The sequence below is a fragment of the Maylandia zebra genome, linkage group LG4 (genome assembly GCF_041146795.1).
Source record: "Maylandia zebra isolate NMK-2024a linkage group LG4, Mzebra_GT3a, whole genome shotgun sequence".
In the NCBI taxonomy this organism is placed as follows: Eukaryota; Metazoa; Chordata; class Actinopteri; order Cichliformes; family Cichlidae; genus Maylandia; species Maylandia zebra.
In genome coordinates, this window is record NC_135170.1 from 4,733,618 (window position 1) to 4,755,678 (window position 22,061).

Consider the following 22,061-nt stretch of genomic DNA (forward strand, 5'->3'; position numbering starts at 1 on the left):
TTTTCAGCAGTGATGTCTTTGAGAATGCTGTTAACCTATTAAAGCAGCTCACGTAGGGGAGAGTGGTATGTCATGATTCATCATTAAGATGCAAATTCAGAACACATTTTAACGACCACTGAATCACTGTGATTTTTACTTTCCACAATAACCATCTACCAACAAAACATATTGTTAAACTTTTCATGTATTTTTTGGAGGCCTAGAATGTGCCTGTCTCTAAAGAACTTTTGTTCAACATCTGTTATTGACACTGAATCTGTTATGCTAGTATCAATCTGATGTCAATCGACACTATAGATATTTGGATCGATCCTCCCACCTCTGCTGTTTATATAGTCTTTAAAAGGGAGAAAAACTAAAGCTCTTTAAATACTTTATGTTAACAGGTATTTTCTTCTTGATGGAATCTGGTGCACCAACAGGTACAACCCTACTCCAACACCCCTTCCCACCACCCTCGACTCCCAGAGTAATCTATTAATTTGACTAATTACTACAGTTTTTTTTCTTAATAAGGTCATCTCCTCCAAAACCTGGCACTGAATCAGAATGCTGTACAGTCCTCAAACAATGACAGCCTGGGTTTTGCTGACAAGGCAGTTGATGGCAACAGAGACTCGAGCTATCAAAGAGGGTCCTGCACACTTACCACCTCACAATCTGATCCCTGGTGGAGGGTAGACCTGAAGAAAGTGTACACAATCGGCGCTGTACTAATTACCAGTACAGTAGAACTAGAAAACGGGCTGGATGGTGCTGAAATTTGGATTGGAAAGTCAACAGAGATCAATGACCATGAAAGCATGAGGTGAAAACACTTGATAAAGCCCCAAATAATGAAATCATTATGTGAATAAGATTTATTCCTTCACTTTCTTTCTGTTTTTTTTGGGCTCTTGCATACACAGGTGTGCTGTGATCTCTCACTTTCCCAGTGGACAGACATTTTACTTTCCCTGCAGGTCTTTTGAAGGACAATACGTCACAGTGTTTCTCCCTGGAAGCAAGAAGATCCTAAGTCTCTGTGAGGTTGAAGTGTACTATGGTAATCACATTTCAGTCTGATTCTGATACAGACGTCTGGTATTTCATAGACTCTGAAACTCAGAAAATGTTATGAAAATTAAGTGTGACCTTTAAAATAACTGCACAGTGCACCTTCTGCAGAAACCGACTTTTCCTGGTTTTCTTTCAAGGATACCCATCACCCAATTTAGCACTTAAAGGAGAAGCTACTCAGTCATCTACGCTCTCTTTTGCTGCTGCATCCAAAGCCATCGACGGTAGACGGAACTCGTTCTATACCAATGGGTTCTGCAGCCACACTGCTGAAGACGAGACCGACCCCTGGTGGCGGGTAGACCTGCAGCACAGCTTTACAATCACTACTGTAAAAGTCACCAACAGAGGAGATTGCTGTGCTGAAAGACTGGATGGAGCTGAGATCCGAATAGGGAACTCACTGGAGAACAATGGAAACAATAATCCCAAGTAATGATGAGAATTCAATTTTCATTATGAAATGAAATTAAGAGATACATGCTATCCAACTTTGGGAAAATCCATATTAACAGAATATTGTCTGCATATATTCGTCTGTCAGGTGTGCTTCCATCTCCCACATAAAAGCGGGTAAAACCTACACATACCAGTGTGACGGAGGCAGCATGGAGGGTCGCTTTGTGAACCTGTTTCTTCCTGGACAGAAGAAAACTCTCACCCTGTGTGAAGTGGAGGTGTATGCTGCCCGAGGTAGAGCTTTTAGTGAGTGAATCTGATCTACTGAAACACACCTGCCTGATAATGACTCATGTCTGTTTGTTCTTTTCGATACTCAGTGGAACCGCTTCCAAATGTGGCCTTAAACAAAGAAACAGTACAGTCATCGACTTGGTCTGGGACAGAATATTGGGCCTCAAAAGCTGTCGATGGATGCAGAAATGGACAACTGCCACAAGGATGCTGTACCCACACTTCACCAACAGAGGACTCGCCCTGGTGGCACATAGACTTGTTGGGTCTCCATAAGGTCACTGCTGTCACCATCATCAACAGAGTCGGGAGTACAGCTTACAGGCTTATTGGGGCGCAGATCTTGATTGGGAACTCACTGGATCAAAATGGAATTAAAAACTCCATGTAGGACACGATTTCTCCATAAATATTTATGATTTTATTTTTCTCATTTAAACAACAGCACATTATTGTTTAGCCAAAACATTTTCTTTTGTAGATAAAATAAGTTTGATGTTTGTGTAAATCTATCAGGTGTGGCACTATCAATTCATTAGGGAGTTCCCCAACACACACATTCCAGTGTAATGAAATGGAAGGTCGCTACATCACTGTGTTCTTACCAGGACCTCAGAAAATACTGACGATGTGTGAAGTGGAGGTGTTTGCTTCTCTCTCTGGTATGGCCGTGGTGTGTTTGTTTCTAGCACCATATGTTGTGGTTGCATGTGCTTGTTGTTGCTTTCTTTATTGTCTCTATATTGCTTTCCACCTCTCAGTATTCATGTTTTAATTTGGAGCTGAAAGCAACCTTACAATTCAGCCTGTTAAAACAAAATGAAAACAACCAAACATGGTTGGAACAAACGCAACCTGTCAAAATTTTTCTTCTCAGCCCCCAAAGCTGTCACTCCTCCACCAACTCCTCCACCATCTCCTCCCACTGTGAGCGTACTGCTGGGCGAAAGGAATGTGATGGTTGTGGGAAAGAGGCTTTGCTGGTCTGATGCTCTGATGTACTGTAGACATTATCACTGGGACCTGCTCAGCCTTCACAGCCAACAGGAGCAAGACGAGTTGGAGCAGCTGCTGGGCAGCCTTCCCTTCACCCTCACAGACTACATCTGGCTGGGACTGCGCAGGTACTGTGCTTATCATGTAAATGCTCTTAACACCTCAATGAATGAACAGGACATAATATGAATGAGATGTTGTTCATGTCCAGTTGCAATACAATGTAAAAAGAAATCTATCCAATGATTAGAAATGTGAAATGACCACAAAGAGACAGAAGAAGAAGTAACCACATCAAATAAAAATATCACCACAAAGCAATGCAAACAATGTACACAATGACTCAAACTGACTAGGAAAGGTTTAAAAGAAGATAGAGAACACACAAAGTTACCAACAGAGCACCACTTATCTAACCGAGGGTCACAGGAGTGCAGTTAGTTCATAATAACCCTGAACTTGGTAGGAGGAAGAAAATGGATGAATGGTTGGTTTTAGGTTTTTGGCCCCATTTAACATCATAAAGATAAATCTGCATCATATAATTGTGGAAAAAAGAGAAAAAGCTTTTAAACATCCACAGGTAACATAAACAGCAGCATTTTGTTCACTCTGTCCAACAGGTCACTAAGAGGAAATGACTGGTTCTGGATGTCTGGACATTCCATGAATTTCTTCCATTGGCCACAAAATTGGGTCCCTCGCTATTATTCGAACACCTGTGGTGGCATGGGCAGCACAGAGGACTTCCAGTGGAAGGACATCCACTGTGGGAAACAACTCAACTTCATTTGCCAATTAGGTTGGGCTTATACCACTGTAATGCATTCTGCGATTAGTTGTACACTTGTGATTCCTCACAGTATCGTGTTTCTGGGGATTAATTACTCTACTCTCTGTTCATTAGGTGCTGGGGACGACATGCAAAGAGTGTATTTCTACAGCACCAAGAAAGACAGAACCCTAGAGTAAAGGCCAACAACATATTGCAAATGCAAATTGCAATGTGTATAAGGGGGGCTCATCTCACCTTATAGGAGGCAACCTTTCTGCAAACAGCTGCAGTCGGACTTGGACTGACTGCAGTCACTCAGAGAGAGATTAGTGAAGGTTTCAAATAATTGCTGTCCAATTTATAAATGCAGACTAACTGCTACAACGATTCCATCAGTTTGAATGAGGCTTTATCAGTGAGAACAACTCAACTTCAGGTTATATTCCTTTGTTACTAGGTTACTGAGTGCAGATGTAAAAGTTAACTATGAATTTCTGTTAAATGGGTTTTTCTCTCTATATAGACAGATCGGTGATTTACAATTTATTACTGTTAGTTGCCGTATTATCAGAAACATATTGCATGTAATTACCAGCTTGACCCCATTCATCTCCTCCTAGATGAGTCGACCAATCATGATGAAACTTTGCACAGACATTGTCTAGGGCTCTGTAAGTGCCAACATCTAATTGCTATATACAAATGTTTTACCCACAATTGTATATATTTGATAGATTAGAGTGTTTGTTGCAATATAATGTATCATAGCATCATCACTATAGTGATTGTATGTTTGTATGTTTCCTCTCTGCTAGTTTAAAAAATAAAGTGTCACTGTGTTAATGAACCTTTATGAACCATTTGATTTTAATTTGATTACAAAAGTAGCTTTAAAGGTGTTTCTGTATTATATGAATGATCTTAGCAATGAAATGCAGATCACCGCTGAAAAAACACAGAACTAAACTAGGTGATTAGTTAGTAGCTGGCAGTGAGGGATACTGCAAGGATTAGTGCAGAGGGGGTGAGAGAGAGAGACAGTCGTGCACACCAGCTTCTCTTTAATCAGTGGTGGAGGATTTATGGTGGAGAACATTTGGATGCAGAAAGTAATAACAGAAAAAGACACAAGACGGACTGAGGTTACATCATGTGAGTTATGCTTTTCCTCTTTTATTTTCACTGTATCATGTTTTACTTTAGGTATATAATGCATATAAAATATACATTTAATCAAACTGTTGACATTAATATTGTCTATAGATATAAAGTATCAAGCTTTGTATCTATTAGTGTCTTATTTCAGGTCTTATTTACAGTTAATACCTCCCTGCTTTTGTACACGTCTGTGTATTTATAAGCATATTACAGTCATGCTGTAAATTTCTTAAGATATAACCATGTAGACATTAATTTGCACCCTTCAGTTATTGAGTATCGATTGTTTTTGAGCAGTGAGAAAGTTCCCTCTTGGAAAATACATTTGATGATACATAGTGTAGGATTCCTAAGGTGGCAAAGATTAGTTTAAGTGGATTATAGGAATCTACCTCTATTTCTAGTGTCTGTGATCACGTGAAGTCACCTGCTGTATTCGCCTGTAACATCTCTGTTTGTTATGGAGGTTAAAGGTTTGCTTCTTTCCTGTCAGGGCTACTGTAAGTGCAGATGACTTTTTCCAGTAACTTTGTTTTGATAAGCTAATCTATTCCACAAAAAGGATCTGTTTTGTCATGGTTGGCAGCTATGGGCTGCTGTATTAGAGGTGAACCTTGATTTTTTTGTTGGTTCATTTTCCATCTACTAACAGGAAGAAGTGAGGTTTAGACATCAATAAGTCTATTTGATTAATCAATCCAAGTATTTGGTGGAGGCATGTTGGATGATCTGATGGCTCACTGAAGCTTGTATACGTCAGCTCTGTAAACTCTGAGGTGCAACATTTCAAAAATAGCTTTTGAGATGTTTCCTTGTAAATAAAATGATGAACCAGCCAGCAGGCAATAAATGCCATCCACAGAGCTGCTGTTAAAAACAGCAGTAGAGCCCCAGCTGTGAGTCACCTTGTGCTCCTTTATGAAAGACAATGTATTGGCAAGGAATATCCACAATCTGTAGTTCCTCCAACAGTGCCGATCACCAGAGTATCCAGCGCATTTCCAGATCGATGAGGTGAAACGATGATGTTCTGAAGACAAACTACAGAAAAGTGCATCTTTGATGTTTTACAAAGTGCATTTTTATCCTTTTGGGGGTTTTTGTATCCAAGACGTGATCATATGAACAACCCAGATACAAAATATTACCTCATTATCAAGGTGAGATGGAGATGGGTAGCAAAGGGGCTTGCAGATACAGAGCAACTTTAAGAAGACTAATGCAGCTTAAACTGCAAATCCTATATGAAAGGTTGATGTGCTGAATGGTATGCATGATTTACTCTTTAACCATAACACAAATCTGATTATTACATCATAGCTAATAACCTGTATACGCTGAACACCTTTCTAAGCTGTCTTCCTCTTGGCAGCACTTTCACAAAGTGCAGATTTTACAGTAATGTGCAAACATTTTTGAGTTTTGAGTTTTTAATCATAGGAACAAGTTAGTGCATTAAATGAAAAACAAAGTGCTGATTCACATGTCTGCTGCATTTTGTGTCAGCTGGAATTGTCTCCTTTCCAGTTTATTCTATGCTAAAACAAGCACTCTTGCTATGAATACCATTTATACAGTGTCAGTCACAATAGGGTCCTTTTACTCAGTTACACAACACTGCAATTAAAGAACATGAGAATGTGAGGCTGATGCAGAATATTAACACACTTTACTGGCTATTGTCATGTTTGACAAACTCTGAGATTCAGGTTTCTTTGTTTGTAACACGAGTTTTCTTAACAAAACAGGAAAAAGAAACCGTTGCTACTATTGTGTGTGGGGCATCCTTTCTCTTCAAGAGTTGGTTCACATTAATAATCTTTCAACTGAATTTCAGTCTTCTGACGTGTGATTTGGGTGGACTGTGTTTCTCCAAGCTTTAAATTCTGGACAGACACACACATTACTGACCAGGATTCTGACTTTGGGTGGAGCCCAGCTTAAAGCTGCTGTGACCCAGAAAACATGTGCAATTATCATCCAAAGGTTTTGGGGTGTTCTAAATCCCTCCAAACAGGTGGTTATTTAACACACCTTCCTGTGGCATAAACAGTAATATGATACATAGTATGATGCTTGCTATTATCCAGGATCCTCACTATACCATCTGAGGCTTATACCTACTGAGACATTTATTTGATTTAAACTAATATGTTATACGCTGATGATCCCATCCTGTAAAAACATAAAATGAAGCATTCATTTATTTGCAATTGAAATAATTTAATTGTATTTTACTTTGACTCACATGTTTTTTTTATTTTTGTGTGTAAATATGTTTTAACCTCTTTTTGATGCAGTTTAGTGTTAACAGCAATGTGCGGTGTGCAAATCCATTCAAAATACACATACAGTGAATTATTCTATGTATCTATCTGCATGCACAAACACAGACACACAAACATGCTTCGGTCTCCCTCTCTAATCCTCTGCTTATACAATCAGGGGGCTGTAAGGGTCATTGTAACAAAGCTTGCCAGCTGAACCAGATCTCATTATTGAAATATGTTGCCTATGAGCCTCTCCGTGTGCAGTAGTGCATATCAGCAGGGAGACATGTATCTAAATCAGGACTAATCACAGACAGATGGAGACAACAGAGGGAGGAGGAGTGAAGGAGAAGTGGTGACAGTGTGGGCGGAGAAAGGGGAGGAACCCCGGAGAGGCAAACTGTCCTTAATTTGGTTAAGCCTGAGATTTTTGGATTACCTTTGGCAATTAATCTTGTTACAGTGCTGTGCAGCGACAGAGGGACGTGGGAGGGGCCTGTGTGTGTTTAAAAGTAACTAACCTTGTGGTCTGCTATGATGTAGCTTATTTATCTGCTCAGCTACATAGGTAGGATGAGTAATATGTATTTGTATTAGGTTGTTACATTGTAGAAAATGAAACAATGTAGCCACTTTCAAATGGACTAGAAGTGTGTTAGTGTAAACCAAGAATCAGAAACGGGAAGTGTTACTGACTGACAAACAGAGATGTTCACAAAATAACAGCTTGTTAGCCAAACGCTCCAAAAAAGTATGCCTTTAACATCAGGTTGTATTAAGTGAATTTTTGGATTTGAGAAAACCTGGAAAAAATGTCTTTGAGAAAATAAATCAGACCTTACTCATTCAGACCTAGTCCTGTTAGCTGTTAATGTCTGGCTGCTAGGGAAAAAAGTGTAGTCTCCAACTGGTAGGTAACTGGTTCTGGAGTTTCCTGGTTAAAAACCTTCATTTGATTGATTTGGTCGCTAACAAATTGCTGTGGTCACTGCCAGTTTGCACAGTGGGTTCTCTTAACTTTGATGTAAACATGCGCAAACTGTGACAAGTGCAAAACAAACCAGAAACATCAACTGTTTGCCTTCAAAGGAAAAGTTGCATGATTTGAAATGTCTTGGGTGAAGCAGGAAGGCACAACTTTTACCTTTTTAAGTTTCACTACAAATTGTAGGGGCCACAAAGGGGCTACTTAAAAAAATCTCTAAATAATGAAATTAAATATCAATCAAAAATTGGCTCCTTAAACTGTTGCATAGGTAGTCTAGAATATGCTGATTGTTCTATTAATCTTGTACATGTGGAACTCTAAAAGCACCTGATTTTACTGGGTAATTCAGTTTCCTACTATATTATTATACATTCAGAAAACGTACAGATACATTTACTTGTTATCTAGTTTGAACACAATGTATGAAATAAGTGAATACCTTATCAAATATAACACAGATTAAACTACACAACAGCAGTCTATGTAAAAGGGATGAAGTTACAGTGACACTTACACACAAATGAGTTTGAATATTTCACTTACCTGATAAAACACAATGCTTTAGACTAAGCACACACTTTGAGCATGAGAATGAGGCGATGGAGAGAGGATTAAAGGGATTACAGTCAGGTCAAAGGTCAAAAAGGACAGAATGAAATGAGGGCACATTTAAATCAGAGTGAAACAGTGAGAAGAGCTATTACTTTACTGCACTTTGTAGTAATTCTGTTGCATCGTGTAGGTAAAATTAAAAAATCCAATTAATCTAAAGACTAAAATTAGTGGAGGTTTTAACCTCCCCACAATCAATTTGTAATATTGTTCCCAAAAGCTGCCCACCATTGCTGGACATGTGTGGCTGCCTGATCACAACCATTTTATCAACCATATAAATACAAATGAACTGCTGTGCACCCGGCGAGAGGCGGGGTGCACCCTGCACAGGCCACCAATCTGTTGCAGGGAAACTCTAATTTAACTTTTAACAATGAATTTAATTTATTTGATTCATTTCATATCAATTTAATTTTCATATGCTTTTATATTTTTATATGTGAATGCTGATCCACAGCAAATGCCAGCTGAAAGCACATTATAAGGCTTTACAAAGTAAAAAGGAAAACGACAACCAGAGAGCAAGCGCTTGATGACAGTGGAAAGGAAAAACTCCCGCAGAACCAGATTCAGGGAGGGGCATGAGGGGAAGGAGAAAAATGAAAGCATGCATAGACAAATGCCCTTTAATGACAAGCAGCAGTGGTGTATCAACACACAAAGAGAAGGACTGACTGTGACTGAACATGCATCTCTTCTGGTTTTCTGTCTCCTAAATCTGCCGATTTGCAATCCTATCGTCACGCTGCTGTCTCCGTCAAGTCTTCTTTACGATCAGCTTGGATCCTGTTATTTATTGTTTGTCTGCTTTCCTTTTCTTTTTACAGAGCAACAATGCGACTGGTCAACATGGCTGGAGTGCGGCTCCGCCGGGCAGCTGAGGAGGAGGAGAAGGAGCGGCCACCCCCTCCACCACCCGTCTCCCACCACCAGTTTAACAGCATGAAGAACAAGTTCTTTAATGAGCTCACACATCTGCCAAGTGAGCACACGGCTATCTAAACATAACGTTACAGTTTAAGCTGAAAAGAAAAAAATCACAAACTTTCATATTGTAAACTTAAGGAAAATGTTAGATGAAATTGTGCATCAGAAAGCAGATCAGGGTATCTGTCTCAGTCTCTTTCATCTCATCATCCTGTCATTCATTTTTCCCATTCTGTCTTCTCTCGTTTCTTCGCCGTGTGACCTTTCTGTCCTGCTCTCCAAGATCATAAACTCAAGAGTAAGTTCATCTCACATCTCATGCTGCTGTGTTTGTCGCACAGAGTCACGTTCTTAAGGTTATTCCAACTCATCCTGGGCGGAACAGCAGACACATGAAAAAAGGCAACTGATAAAATGTTGACCCTAAAAGCAAGTATTTTATAGAGTCAGTCTTTAAGTTTATTTACTCATCTACAGTTTAGCTAGCTACCGTTTCTTAGAAACAGCAGTGCTTTGAGATAAATGCTCACAGTAAGAGTGCTAATAATTTGATTTAAACCAGTCAGAGGGCTGAGGGCCACTAAACCTGTTGGAAGCCCAAGAAGCCATGATATTGTGAGCTGATTATGTTGGATGACACATTAACATTAACACTTTAAAAGCGTTTGACTTTCTGACCTGTGCAGTGTGATCACTCTTTTCTTTTTATGCAGCACTAATCTACATTTCCCCTTCCTCTCACTCCTTTCTCCAGTGCCCATGTGGGCTGTGGGTGCCATTGTGGTTGTGGTCCTTGCTCTTGTCGGCTGCCTGGGATTCTGCATCTACAAGAAGTGCTTCAACAAGGGCAAAAAGCCCAAGAAGGCCCGCGAGAGGAAGGGAGGACGAGGACGCAGGAAGAAGGACAAGGAGGGAGAGGAGGGAGAGGAGAAAAAGGTGAGAAAAGAGGAATTTCTTTTCTTCAAAAAGAAGAAAACCTGCACTACTTGGTAACTCTGCTTAGTTTGGTCTAAAATTCCCTTACTGTGGGTTGTACAGTAGAGGGGCAACATTGAGACAACCCCCAAAACAGGAATGTTTTTACACGTGGAGGATTTTTACCCCTTATCTTTTATTAGTTTTGCATTTGGCTACAGTCAGTGTTACCGCTGGTAGCATGAGGCTACATATAATATATAACCCCTCCAGGATGCCACATTAATATATTCCACTGTCAGCGAGTTTGCTGTCTCTCAAGGGCATGGAGGAGATTCCAGGACACAAACAGATATTCTAGGAGAGCTGGATCAGACTCTAGAGGATCTTTTATTCAGCAGGACCAGAATCTGCTTCTTTGTGCGAGAAGAACGGGATGAAGACTTCCTGAGCTACGATATGACATCCAGCTGGAAGCTGGTGTGAATGTGTGTGACCAAACACTCAAAAACAGATTTCATGAGGGTAGCCTCAGGGCCTCTAGTGGGCCCTCTGCTTATTGTCTGGCACTGTGAACCTGATTTCTATTTGCAATAGAAGACCAGAACTGGCAGGTCCACCATGGACGTCTATGCCCCACAGATGGTCTGCAGAAGCTGTGGAGAGCATTGTGATGCCTGTAACATTATTCAGCATGACGAATTTGGTGGTGGGTCAGTGATTGTCTGAGGAAGCGTATCAATGGAGGGACACAGATCTCTACAGGCTATGCAACATTCACCCTAACTGCCACATATTATCACACATTTGCACAGCTTTTTATGCTTAGCAGCTATTAGGAACAGAAAGAAAGGGAAGCCTAAGGCCCAAGGCTAGCCTAATTTATCCTAAATGGTAGCAGAATGTAGATTTTCTTTTTTCTTTTTTTTTTTACAATTTTGTGGCTAAGCTATCAGCTGCTGGCTGCAGTATCAAATTTAAAATTAGGAAATGAGGGTGTTATTAGGTATAATTATTATTATTGGGATGTGAATCAAGAAAGATCCATGGCTGCATACATCCTCCACCCTCTGCGTGTCAACAGATGGAGTTAGCTGCAGCTCTGGGTTTTCTATCTGATTGTAATCACTGATTAACTGTTCACAGCTGTTTGGCCTTTATCCAGGTTGAGACTAGTGATGGCTGAAATCACTGCTTAAACTGCACACAACAGCCACAGTGCACTAGGGTAAACACAAAAGGAGTCAGAACTGCCAGTACTTTGCTTTTGGGCACTGGAGAATATAGATTATTTCATCAAAGGGTTATATTTTCATACAGACTCCAAACCAGAGTATTATATTTAAATATTTACATTTAAGCCTTCCTTGTTCATTTTCTTTTCCATATTTTAGACATTTTGCAGAATCATGGTGTGGCATGGTGTGTTAACTTCTATCCAATTTGTGTCTTCCAGGAAGGAGAGGAAGGGAAGGAGGAGGAGGAGAAAGAGTCCTTTGGCAAACTTGAGTACACACTGGATTATAACTTCACTGATAATCAGGTACACACACATTTAACCCAATAAAAGAAGGATTTTATGACCTTCATCTAACATCTGTTTCCTCCCTCCTCTTGCAGCTGATAGTTGGCATCCTCCAGGCTCAGGATCTCCCAGCCATGGACATGGGCGGCACCTCAGACCCCTACGTCAAAGTCTACATGTTGCCAGACAAGAAAAAGAAATTTGAAACCAAAGTCCAGCGCAAGAACCTCTGCCCTGTGTTTAATGAGACCTTCACCTTTAAGGTTTGAATCACACTGATGATATTATATTTTTAAATCGCTGAGCACCACCTCATCACTCAACATTGTTAATAATTTTCTTCTTCAGATACCCTACAGTGAACTGGGCGGTCAGACTTTGGTGCTGCAAGTTTTTGACTTTGACCGTTTTGGTAAACATGATGTCATCGGTGAAATCAAGATCCCCATGAACTCCATAGACCTCGGCCAGCCAATACATGAATGGCGGGATCTGGTTGGAGGAGAAAAAGAGGAGGTAAAGGTGTTTTTCCATCTCCTGGAAACATGATAAATCTAATGGTACATACCGGTTTTGGGCAAGATAACCAAATCCCTGTGTTTATTTTTTGTTCCTGACAGCAAGAGAAACTCGGTGATATCTGTATTTCCCTTCGTTATGTCCCCACTGCCGGAAAGTTAACGGTTAACATTATGGAAGCCAAGAATCTAAAGAAGATGGATGTTGGAGGACTGTCAGGTGAACACACATACTCGTACTTGTGCTTGTTAAAGACTCTGGAGAGCTCTGCTAACTGATTATCCTGATGTCATGTCTCTCTCTCAGATCCCTTCGTTAAGGTAGTTCTTCAACACAACGGCAAACGAATCAAAAAGAAGAAGACGTCAGTCAAGCAAAACACACTGAATCCTTACTTCAATGAGAGCTTCAGCTTCGAGATCCCGTTCTCCCAGATCCAGGTTTGTATGCATCACAGTTTGACCCCGTCATATTTAGACCAGAGAGTTGCATCAATGGACAGGGCTTAAATTGTGCAACGTTTTTTCCTGTGGTTGCATTCAGCTTGTGCACTATTTTATTTTAGGAGGCCTGAAACAGAGGCTGTTAGAAATACTGCTGTGCCAGGTTTAGGCTGAAAATTCCAGCACTGTGTTTGAATGAGAAGAAACACAAACATCTGGAAAACGTGCCCCCATGTTTGCCTCTCGATTGGCTCTTGAAACTCAAAAGAATAAAGGCAACATTTTTACCTAGCTCGTATAGATTTTGTGATTTCATCAATCAATCAATCAATCAATCAAAATTTATTTATATAGCACATTTTTAAGACCGAAGTACACCAAAGTGCTTTCCAGTAAAATCGCAGTACAAATAAAATCACACTAAAATATAAATTACAAATATATAAAATATAAGATAATTACATAATCTAAATACAGAGCCAGATGTAAATTACCCTAATTCGCCTTAAATGCCAGATCAAACAAATACGTTTTTAAACGTGATTTAAAAGACTGAATGGAATCTGACGCGCGAATATGAAGAGGGAGAGTATTCCATAGCCTGGGTGCAGCAACGGCAAAGGCACGGTCTCCTCCTTGGTTGCACCAAGAGCAGTTGGCCCGATGATCTTAGTGCTCTCTGAGGGCTGTACAGACAGAGGAGATCAGCTAAGTAGTCAGGTGCCATATTGTTTAAAATTTTATAAGTAAACAATAGAATTTTAAAATCAAATTTCATCTTGTGCTTCTTGCAGAGATTTTCCTTTAGTCTTGCCCCAACTTCCTCTAATGATACTCATGCCACAGTTTTAATATGTTGTATAATTTGCAAAGTTCACATATGCCCGGTATGTTATATAGTTTTACAGCAGACTGAGCAGAGAAAACACTGAAATAATATAGGTTTAAATTTCAAATGAATCCGTTTGATTTAGCCTTCTCAGAAGACCAGTCACTACATGTATCAACCCTTTAAAGCTGGAACCATGTAATAATTTAAATAAAAAAAAATAGTGTTTATCAAACCGTCTGAGAATTAAAAAGAAAAAAAGTTAAATTACAAATATTATTTCATATAGTTTTAATTTGTATCATAATTGCAACATGGAGCATTTTTGCAATTTGTTGCTTAAAAAGTATTTTTTTTTTGGGGGGGCAGGACGTCTCACTGATGATGATTATGCTTACACTAGGTGTTAAGAGGTTAAATTATAAATGTGAAAGTACTACCAAAGTATTCCAGAGGGACGCGACAAGACAATGATCCAAATCTACAACAGGATGGCTGAAAAGAAAAAGAATGAAGGTGTTGCAATGACCAGTCAGTATCAACCTGATCGACATGCTGTGGCAGGACTTTAAGAGAGGTGTACACAAACAAAAGCCCTCAAGCTTCAGTGACTTGAAGCAAGATTGTTGAAGAGTGGGTTAAAAATTAAGTAATTATTGCTAAAGGTGAGTCTACAAGCCACTGAATCATGGATCGTACCTAGTGAGTCCTGTTAAAACTTTCTTTTTCATAGGTCTGCATTACCCAGTAGCTAAACCTGACCAACCATCATAACCTGAGTTTACTCAAAAGCTTTACAATAACATCACTCAACTTGGAATAAAGGTGCACACCTGACCCTCATCTGTCTCCTCACACAGAAACTTCAGGTGCTGATCACCGTATATGACTATGACAAGCTGGGCAGCAACGATGCCATCGGCAAGTGCTGGATTGGCTACGGCGCGTCAGGCGTCGGGCTGCGCCACTGGTCAGACATGCTGGCCAATCCTAGGCGTCCTGTGGCCCAGTGGCATACGCTGCTGCCCGAGGAGGAGGTGGATGCTGCTCTGAAGGCCCCCATCCGCTAAAGACGCTCACATAGTAACTTACACATGTGTACAGCATCATAGCAGGGTGTTTGTTTCAATAATAAACCAAACGCCTGTAGAGTTTTATAACTTGATGCATTTTTAACCATATTTCAGTTTTAAACGTAATTCCTTTTGTAACATAACTTCGGGATGTCATTGTATGACTGCGTGTTATACTGAGTGCATCCTATAGAGATGCTTACAAACATATTAACATATTAACTGCACACTTCCTCTGAATGGCTCACAAAGTATAAATTAAAGAGCCACAACACAGTTTAACTTTTTGCTTCCATAAAGCTGGAGGACTAACAAAACTGCATCATCTAAGATTTTAACTGAGCTTCAAGGCAAAACTCTCCTACTCTTTGTTATCTATTGACCGTTTTATCATTAAGCTTTATGCTGACTTATGTAGTCAAATCCTGTCTTCAGGTTAATTCTGATTGTCTTCTTTAGTATTAGTATAATTATGCAGCAGTTAACGTTGCTTTTCTGGTACTCTGCCTGGTTAATAGAGTTCTCCAAAATACTACTACATTTCCTAGAAACCCTGCTTCTCCTGCTTTTCGATTGATTTTTATGACCAGCAACAGCCCAGTCTTATACTACATTAGCATGGCCACTAGCAGGTTTAAGTGCAAGGATGCTAATCTGTTAGCAGATTTCCTGCCTCAAAGTTCTGTTTAATGAAGTTTTATACAACAACATTGGGTCTAATGACTGAGGTTGAAGCGCTGAACATTATAGAATTTAGGAGAAATGTGAAATATTGCTGTTAACATTTAGTAGTTAAAAATGTTAAAAATGTGGTTTTGTTAGTTTCTTACAGTACAAATAGACCAAATAGCAAAAACTAGCCTACCGAGCCTGTGGCTGTCAGTTCTCGTTGTTGTATCGTCCCAGAGGAGCAAAACGGAAAAACCAGAGGACCTCTGAGCTCATGTGTGAATCTTCTTCTCAAATTTCTATTCCTTATTTTGTCCCATGAATTTATCTTCATGGCTTCTGTTTTCAACACAACGTAAAACTTTTCAATGAAAGTGATGAAATTTGTTGTATCTAGTGTTCCATGTTTTACTTCTTATTTATCTTTCTCTTTGTGGTTCCTTCTCTGTTTGTGTGTATAAACTGTATAAAGAAAGATGTTTTCATTTTCATTGCATATAATGTGACTGTAAATAAATAGCTGAATAAATGTTTCCAAACAATGACAAATGTATTTATTTATTATGTGTCAGATTGGAAAATGTAACATATAATACTGCACATTAGAGGTTTTACTGAACTTAAAATTACCAGCACTGAAAGTGGAGTCTATTTCTCTGCCCAATCTGTGTGTGTGTGTGTGTGTGTGTGTGTGTGTGTGTGTGTGTGTGTGTGTGTGTGTGTGTGTGTGTGTGTGTGTGTGTGTGTGTGTGTGTTTTGATTCAATGAGGCGAGTGAAAGACTGGATTAACACTGTGTCCTTTTTAGTCCTTGCCTCACACAATGAGCCAAACATGTGAGGGAGGCATTAGAGAGAGGCACAGGGTGTCACAGGAAAGGAAAATGCACCCTCCATCGCCCATACAAGACAACCCTTCACACCAAGGAGTATTAACCTGACACATTTTATTGTAAACCATTTCTTAGTCTTTTTTTATTTATTTATTTATTTTACATCGCCCATAATCAGTGTGTTAACTCATTTTGAAAATCAGTGGATGTGCTGGTACTGATGCAGGGACATTAACTGAATGTGTAAGTTTAATTAAATTCAGACCAACACTGTTGGACATTTACCAATTCTAGTTAACTGCAGACGGACAGATGGATGTCTCAACATGCCATAAACTTGCAGGTCCTTCGGCCAGATGAGCAGGAAAAACAACAAAAAACATTTTGAGGTTTTGAGGAAGAATCCAAAAGAAAATTTGTGTTTGTTTGAATTTGAAAAAGTATTCATTAAACTTCTTTTTCTTTTACCCTTAACAGACAGTAAAATGATAATGAGAAAAGTTACAATATTTAGGATCAGTTTTTAAATGTGGATGCTTATTACAAAGTTGGATCTGATGTGTGTAAAAACTGTTACATTCTAATGTTAATAGAGCAGGTGGGGTCATATCCTGCTGCACATACTGCTTGGTTTGGTTTACATGTGTTAGGTTTACTATTCAGTGGGTTTAGGGACCAAATCTATATGGTTAGGTTTACAAAAAAATGAAGTTCGGGTTTATTCTCGCGGAATTAGAGATAAGAGTACTGCATGCGTCACAGCAGTGGTCCCCAACCCGGCCCGGTCGTTTGGTACCGGGCAGCGAGAGTTGAGGCTCGGGTGTGAAATTAATGGTTTTTCAATTCAATTCAATTTTGTCTATATAGCGCCAAATCACAACAACAGTTGCCTCAAGGTGCTTCATATTGTACAGCAGATCGTACAATAATAGATACAGAGAAAAACCCAACAATCATATGACCCCCTATGAGCAAGCACTTTGGCAACAGTGGGAAGGAAAAACTCCCTTTTAACAGGAAGAAACCTCCGGCAGAACCAGGCTCAGGGAGGGGCGGGGCCATCTGCTGCGACCGGTTGGGGTGAGAGAAGGAAGACAGGATAAAGACATGCTGTGGAAGAGAGACAGAGATTAATAACAAGTGTGTTTCAGTGCAGAGAGGTCTATTAACACATGCTGAGTGAGAAAGGTGACTGGAAAGGAAAAACTCAATGCATCATGGGAATCCCCCAGCAGTCTACACCTATTGCAGCATAACTAAGGGAGGATTCAGGGTCACCTGGTCCAGCCCTAACTATATGCTTTAGCAAAAAGGAAAGTTTGAAGCCTAATCTTGAAAGTAGAGATAGTGTCTGTCTCCTGAATCCAAACTGGAAGCTGGTTCCACAGAAGAGGGGCCTGAAAACTGAAGGCTCTGCCTCCCATTCTACTTTTAAATACTCTAGGAACAACAAGTAGGCCTGCAGAGCGAGAGCGAAGTGCTCTAATAGGGTGATATGGTACTACAAGGTCATTAAGATAAGATGGGGCCTGATTATTTAAGACCTTGTATGTGAGGAGCAGGATTTTGAATCCTGGATTTAACAGGAAGCCAAAACAGGAGAAATATGCTCTCTCTTTCTAGTCCCTGTCAGGACTCTTGCTGCAGCATTTTGGATTAGCTGAAGGCTTTTCAGGGAGTTTTTTGGACATCCTGATAATAATGAATTACAGTCGTCCATCCTGATAATAATGAATTGCAGTCGTCCAGCCTGGAAGTAATAAATGCATGAACTAGTTTTTCAGCGTCACTCTGAGACAGGATATTTCTAATTTTAGAGATGTTGCGCAAATGGAAGAAAGCAGTCTTACATATTTGTTTAATATGTGCATTGAAGGACATGTCCTGGTCAAACGTGGTTTTTATGGTTTGTATCGGTTTTTAGCGGGGGTTTAACTGTTTTTATCATTAACTCAGTTTCCCTGGGTCTTTTCCCATGTGTTATGAATAAATCTTTTTTTTGTTTTATACTGGTTTTATATTGTTGTATTTATCCGCGACACCTTAAAGGCCGGTCAGTGAAAACATTATCGGACATAAACTGGTCCATGGCGCAAAAAAGGTTGGGCTAAAGGATAAACTGCAGGTATCTGTAACAGATAACAGCAGAAACATTGGCTAAACAGAAGTATTCAACAGAGCACATAAAATGTTGTAAGTCACCAGAACATATATTTTGCTATCACTTATTAGCTATAGAATAATAAAACAATATATAACTGATAAATATATTGATTTTAAAAAGTTATACAATCGACTAAATAAGTTTAAATGAAAAACTGCCGTGCAGTCCTCTGCTTCCATGGCAGTGCAGTGCCACTATAGTCCACCTGAGGGAGCATGTTGCTTTGCTTTGATTTTAGACTGCTTCTGAAATCGCTGCAATCATTGCAACTCAAAAGCCGGATCAACCAGATATGGTGCAACTCTACAAAGTCACATTTCAAACTGACCTGTGACACATGCCAGTTGGATTTGTACTGATAATTGCTGGGCCAATTACACTACAATGCACAAGTGTCTTTATGCCTGTTTTCCTTCAGGCTCTTTCCAAGAAAAACATTTATAATGTCTAGGTGACAGTGTTCTGCCATTTTCCCACAGCAGCACCTCTAATGAACACACGATTTAGTTGCAGCTTGTATCAAACAGAATCCCCAGTCAACAGTGAATTATACTTATTTTATGTTAGCTTAAATATATAAAAAAATGTAATAATCGTTCATGTTATGATGCGTTTGTACCTGCTGTTGCTTGTCCTTTCAGGTTGTGCAATGCTGTGTTCTGGGTTTCTTGTTAGTTTTATAGGCAGCTCAGATAAAGGCTTGTCATGTGAAACACTAATTATGATAAAGCTTCAAACATTACTAACTGTTGGGAAATATTTCAGTATGGAAAACATGTTGATTTTTGCAGAAGTGTTGTGTTTTCCTTCTTTGAGACATGCCACATTGCTACCAATCCGGTGCTCTACCCTGTGCCGCACAGACTGACTCTTCAACCTCTAACGCTGTGGTGTAACCCTGAACACGACCCTGAAACCTAATCTTACAATCATGCTTCTTTTGTATGTAGTTTTTGTTCCCTTTGAATATTTTCTCTCAAGTGTTGTCAAGGGGATTAAAAAAATAAAAACGGTAAATTATTAAGCATTGTATGTCAAAAGGTAAGTTTGATGTTAACTCTCTGGTGGCTGGTTCTTCAGCTGCTGCTATTTTGCACAGTGTGCACCAACTACTTACCTCCGTCCAGGAGGTTATGTTTTTGTTAACGTTTGCATGTGTGCATGTGATGACGACTGTGTTTAGACTGTTCCTTCCCATAACTTCCCAAGTGTGGTGTGTTCTGTCAGTGTCTACAAAGTATCATATAACGATCTAAAATTAACTGATGTGAAGGTCAAACTGATAATAATGCCACTGTGATGGACCAACCAGTAAAGCAAAATTAGACACAGATTAAAGTCCATAAAAAGTTTTTATTTAACCCAAAAATCAAACTTTAAATTATACAAAAAAATCTTAATTCTGGGCCCATAAAAGAGGTCAAAGTAACAGAGCTCTACTCAAAAGCTGGCAACAAACAAACTGACCCACTTAAATGAGACCAAGGGGAAACTTAAACAGTGTGTGATCAGCCCACAAAGACAAATAGGCTAGACACAAAAACCTGACTTAATTCAGATCAAACTGAGGTTATTGTACTCGGCCCTGAAAATCTTAGAAATATGGTATCTAAGCAGATTCTTACTCTGGATGGCATTACCTTGGCCTCCAGTAACGCTGTGAGGAACCTTGGAGTCATTTTTGACCAGGACATGTCCTTCAATGCACATATTAAACAAATATGTAAGACTGCGTTCTTCCATTTGAACAACATCTCTAAAATTAGAAATATCCTGTCTCAGAGTGATGCTGAAAAACTAGTTCACGCATTTATTACTTCCAGGCTGGACGACTGTAATTCATTATTATCAGGATGTCCAAAAAACTCCCTGAAAAGCCTTCAGCTGATCCAAAATGCTGCAGCAAGAGTCCTGACAGGGACTAGAAAGAGAGAGCAGATTTCTCCTGTTTTGGCTTCCTGTTAAATCCAGGATTCAAAATCCTGCTCCTCACATACAAGGTCTTAAATAATCAGGCCCCATCTTATCTTAATGACCTTGTAGTACCATATCACCCTATTAGAGCACTTCGCTCTCGCTCTGCAGGCCTACTTGTTGTTCCTAGAGTATTTAAAAGTAGAATGGGAGGCAGAGCCTTCAGTTTTCAGGCCCCTCTTCTGTGGAACCAGCTTCCAGTTTGGATTCAGGAGACAGACACTATCTCTACTTTCAAGATTAGGCTTCAAACTTTCCTTTTTGCTAAAGCATATAGTTAGGGCTGGACCAGGTGACCCTGAATCCTCCCTTAGTTATGCTGCAATAGGTGTAGACTGCTGGGGGATTCCCATGATGCATTGAGTTTTTCCTTTCCAGTCACCTTTCTCACTCAGCATGTGTTAACAGACCTCTCTGCACTGAAACACACTTGTTATTAATCTCTGGCTCTCTTCCACAGCATGTCTTTCATCCTCGACTTTAGACTTGACTTGAAAAATTGTTTTAAGACTTGGGACTTGAACCTGTTTACTTGAAAAGACTTGATATTTTACCAAAAATCTATAATTTTAACACATGTTATATAAAAATTGTGCACCATTAATTAAATTCATTCATTCATTCATTCTTACCACTCTGTACGTATGTGTGTGTGAACTGTAGCACAGCCAATCAAATCAACAAGATTAAAAAAAAACAAAACAAATAAAAAACTGCTCAGGCCAAAAATGCTGCCAAGCCTTCTTTTGGGTGCATAAATTATGAAGCAGTCAACAGAAAACGAAATGCAACATGCAAAAAACATGCAAGATGAGAATCACAGACGGAGAAAGAACACCATCCAACTGAAGTTGAATTTGAAGTTGCATAAAAAAATGGTAGGTGGTGCTTCTCTTTTGCTACGATGAGATAGCATCATCTTACTAGCAAATGTTGCTACGTTGATGATACTATTTGACTTTAATGTGTATGATATTTGTGTCATGCTATTTTAAACCCGGTCCTACAAGCGCATCCAAGAATAACATGCAGATTGTTATCTCAGTCTGTCGGTGGATGGTGAGCAAAAAAAATCGAAACTCAGGGAACACACAACACACACTCTGTCACTCAGACATGGACAGATACAAACTCATACGTGCACAAACGGACTAGGTGAGAGGGAGAGGACATGCTAATCACGCTGCACTAAATATACTGCAATGGTTTGTTTTGTACTGTGGAAATCTCAGCACTTTTTGTCTGAACAGGAAGTTCTGCTTTTGTGTTTTTCATTGAATGTTTATTCTGTGAATTGAGCTGTATCTTATAGAGGTGCAATTTCAGAATTACTTTGTGTATATTTTGTAAGTTCACTTATTTCATCATGTGTTGAAATAAACACAGACGTGATTTTTTTAAAAACACATGGTCTGTTATTTACATTTAACATGTCATTGCAACATTCTTTTTTCTTTTTTTAAAGACTTGAAAGGACTTGAAATTCAAAGTTTCAGACTTGTGACTAAACTTGGACTTTTACACCAGTGACTTGAGACTTGACTCGTGAGACTTACTTACAAAACAATGACTTGGTCCCACCTCTGCTTCTCTCACCCCAACCAGTCGCAGCAGATGGCCCCGCCCCTCCCTGAG

The 22,061-nt window shown here is 39.5% G+C and overlaps 2 protein-coding genes across 3 annotated transcripts; both read left to right on the forward strand.

Moving 5' to 3' along the window:
- Positions 1 to 298: 298 nt before the first annotated feature.
- Positions 299 to 4,355, forward strand: LOC101464769 (uncharacterized). The gene is made up of 10 exons (XM_076883571.1): positions 299 to 425; positions 520 to 811; positions 912 to 1,048; positions 1,200 to 1,494; positions 1,607 to 1,755; positions 1,842 to 2,142; positions 2,272 to 2,417; positions 2,633 to 2,879; positions 3,375 to 3,553; positions 3,659 to 4,355. Exons 1-10 carry the CDS (start codon positions 380 to 382, stop codon positions 3,721 to 3,723), a joined length of 1,857 nt encoding a protein of 618 aa, XP_076739686.1. The 5' UTR covers positions 299 to 379; the 3' UTR covers positions 3,724 to 4,355.
- A 199-nt stretch (positions 4,356 to 4,554) lies between these two features.
- syt5a (synaptotagmin Va) lies at positions 4,555 to 16,006 on the forward strand. 2 transcript variants are annotated; one of them, XM_004570321.5, is made up of 10 exons: positions 4,556 to 4,678; positions 9,385 to 9,539; positions 9,768 to 9,782; positions 10,239 to 10,420; positions 11,856 to 11,942; positions 12,020 to 12,187; positions 12,273 to 12,440; positions 12,545 to 12,662; positions 12,750 to 12,883; positions 14,576 to 16,006. In XM_004570321.5, the coding sequence occupies exons 2-10, from the start codon at positions 9,392 to 9,394 to the stop codon at positions 14,783 to 14,785; spliced, it is 1,230 nt and encodes a 409-aa protein (XP_004570378.1). In that variant the 5' UTR covers positions 4,556 to 4,678; positions 9,385 to 9,391; the 3' UTR covers positions 14,786 to 16,006. The 2 variants fall into 2 exon arrangements, with proteins under 2 accessions (XP_004570379.1, XP_004570378.1); XM_004570322.5 differs by lacking the exon at positions 9,768 to 9,782 and having other exon boundaries at positions 4,555 to 4,678.
- The last annotated feature ends 6,055 nt before the right edge of the window (positions 16,007 to 22,061 follow it).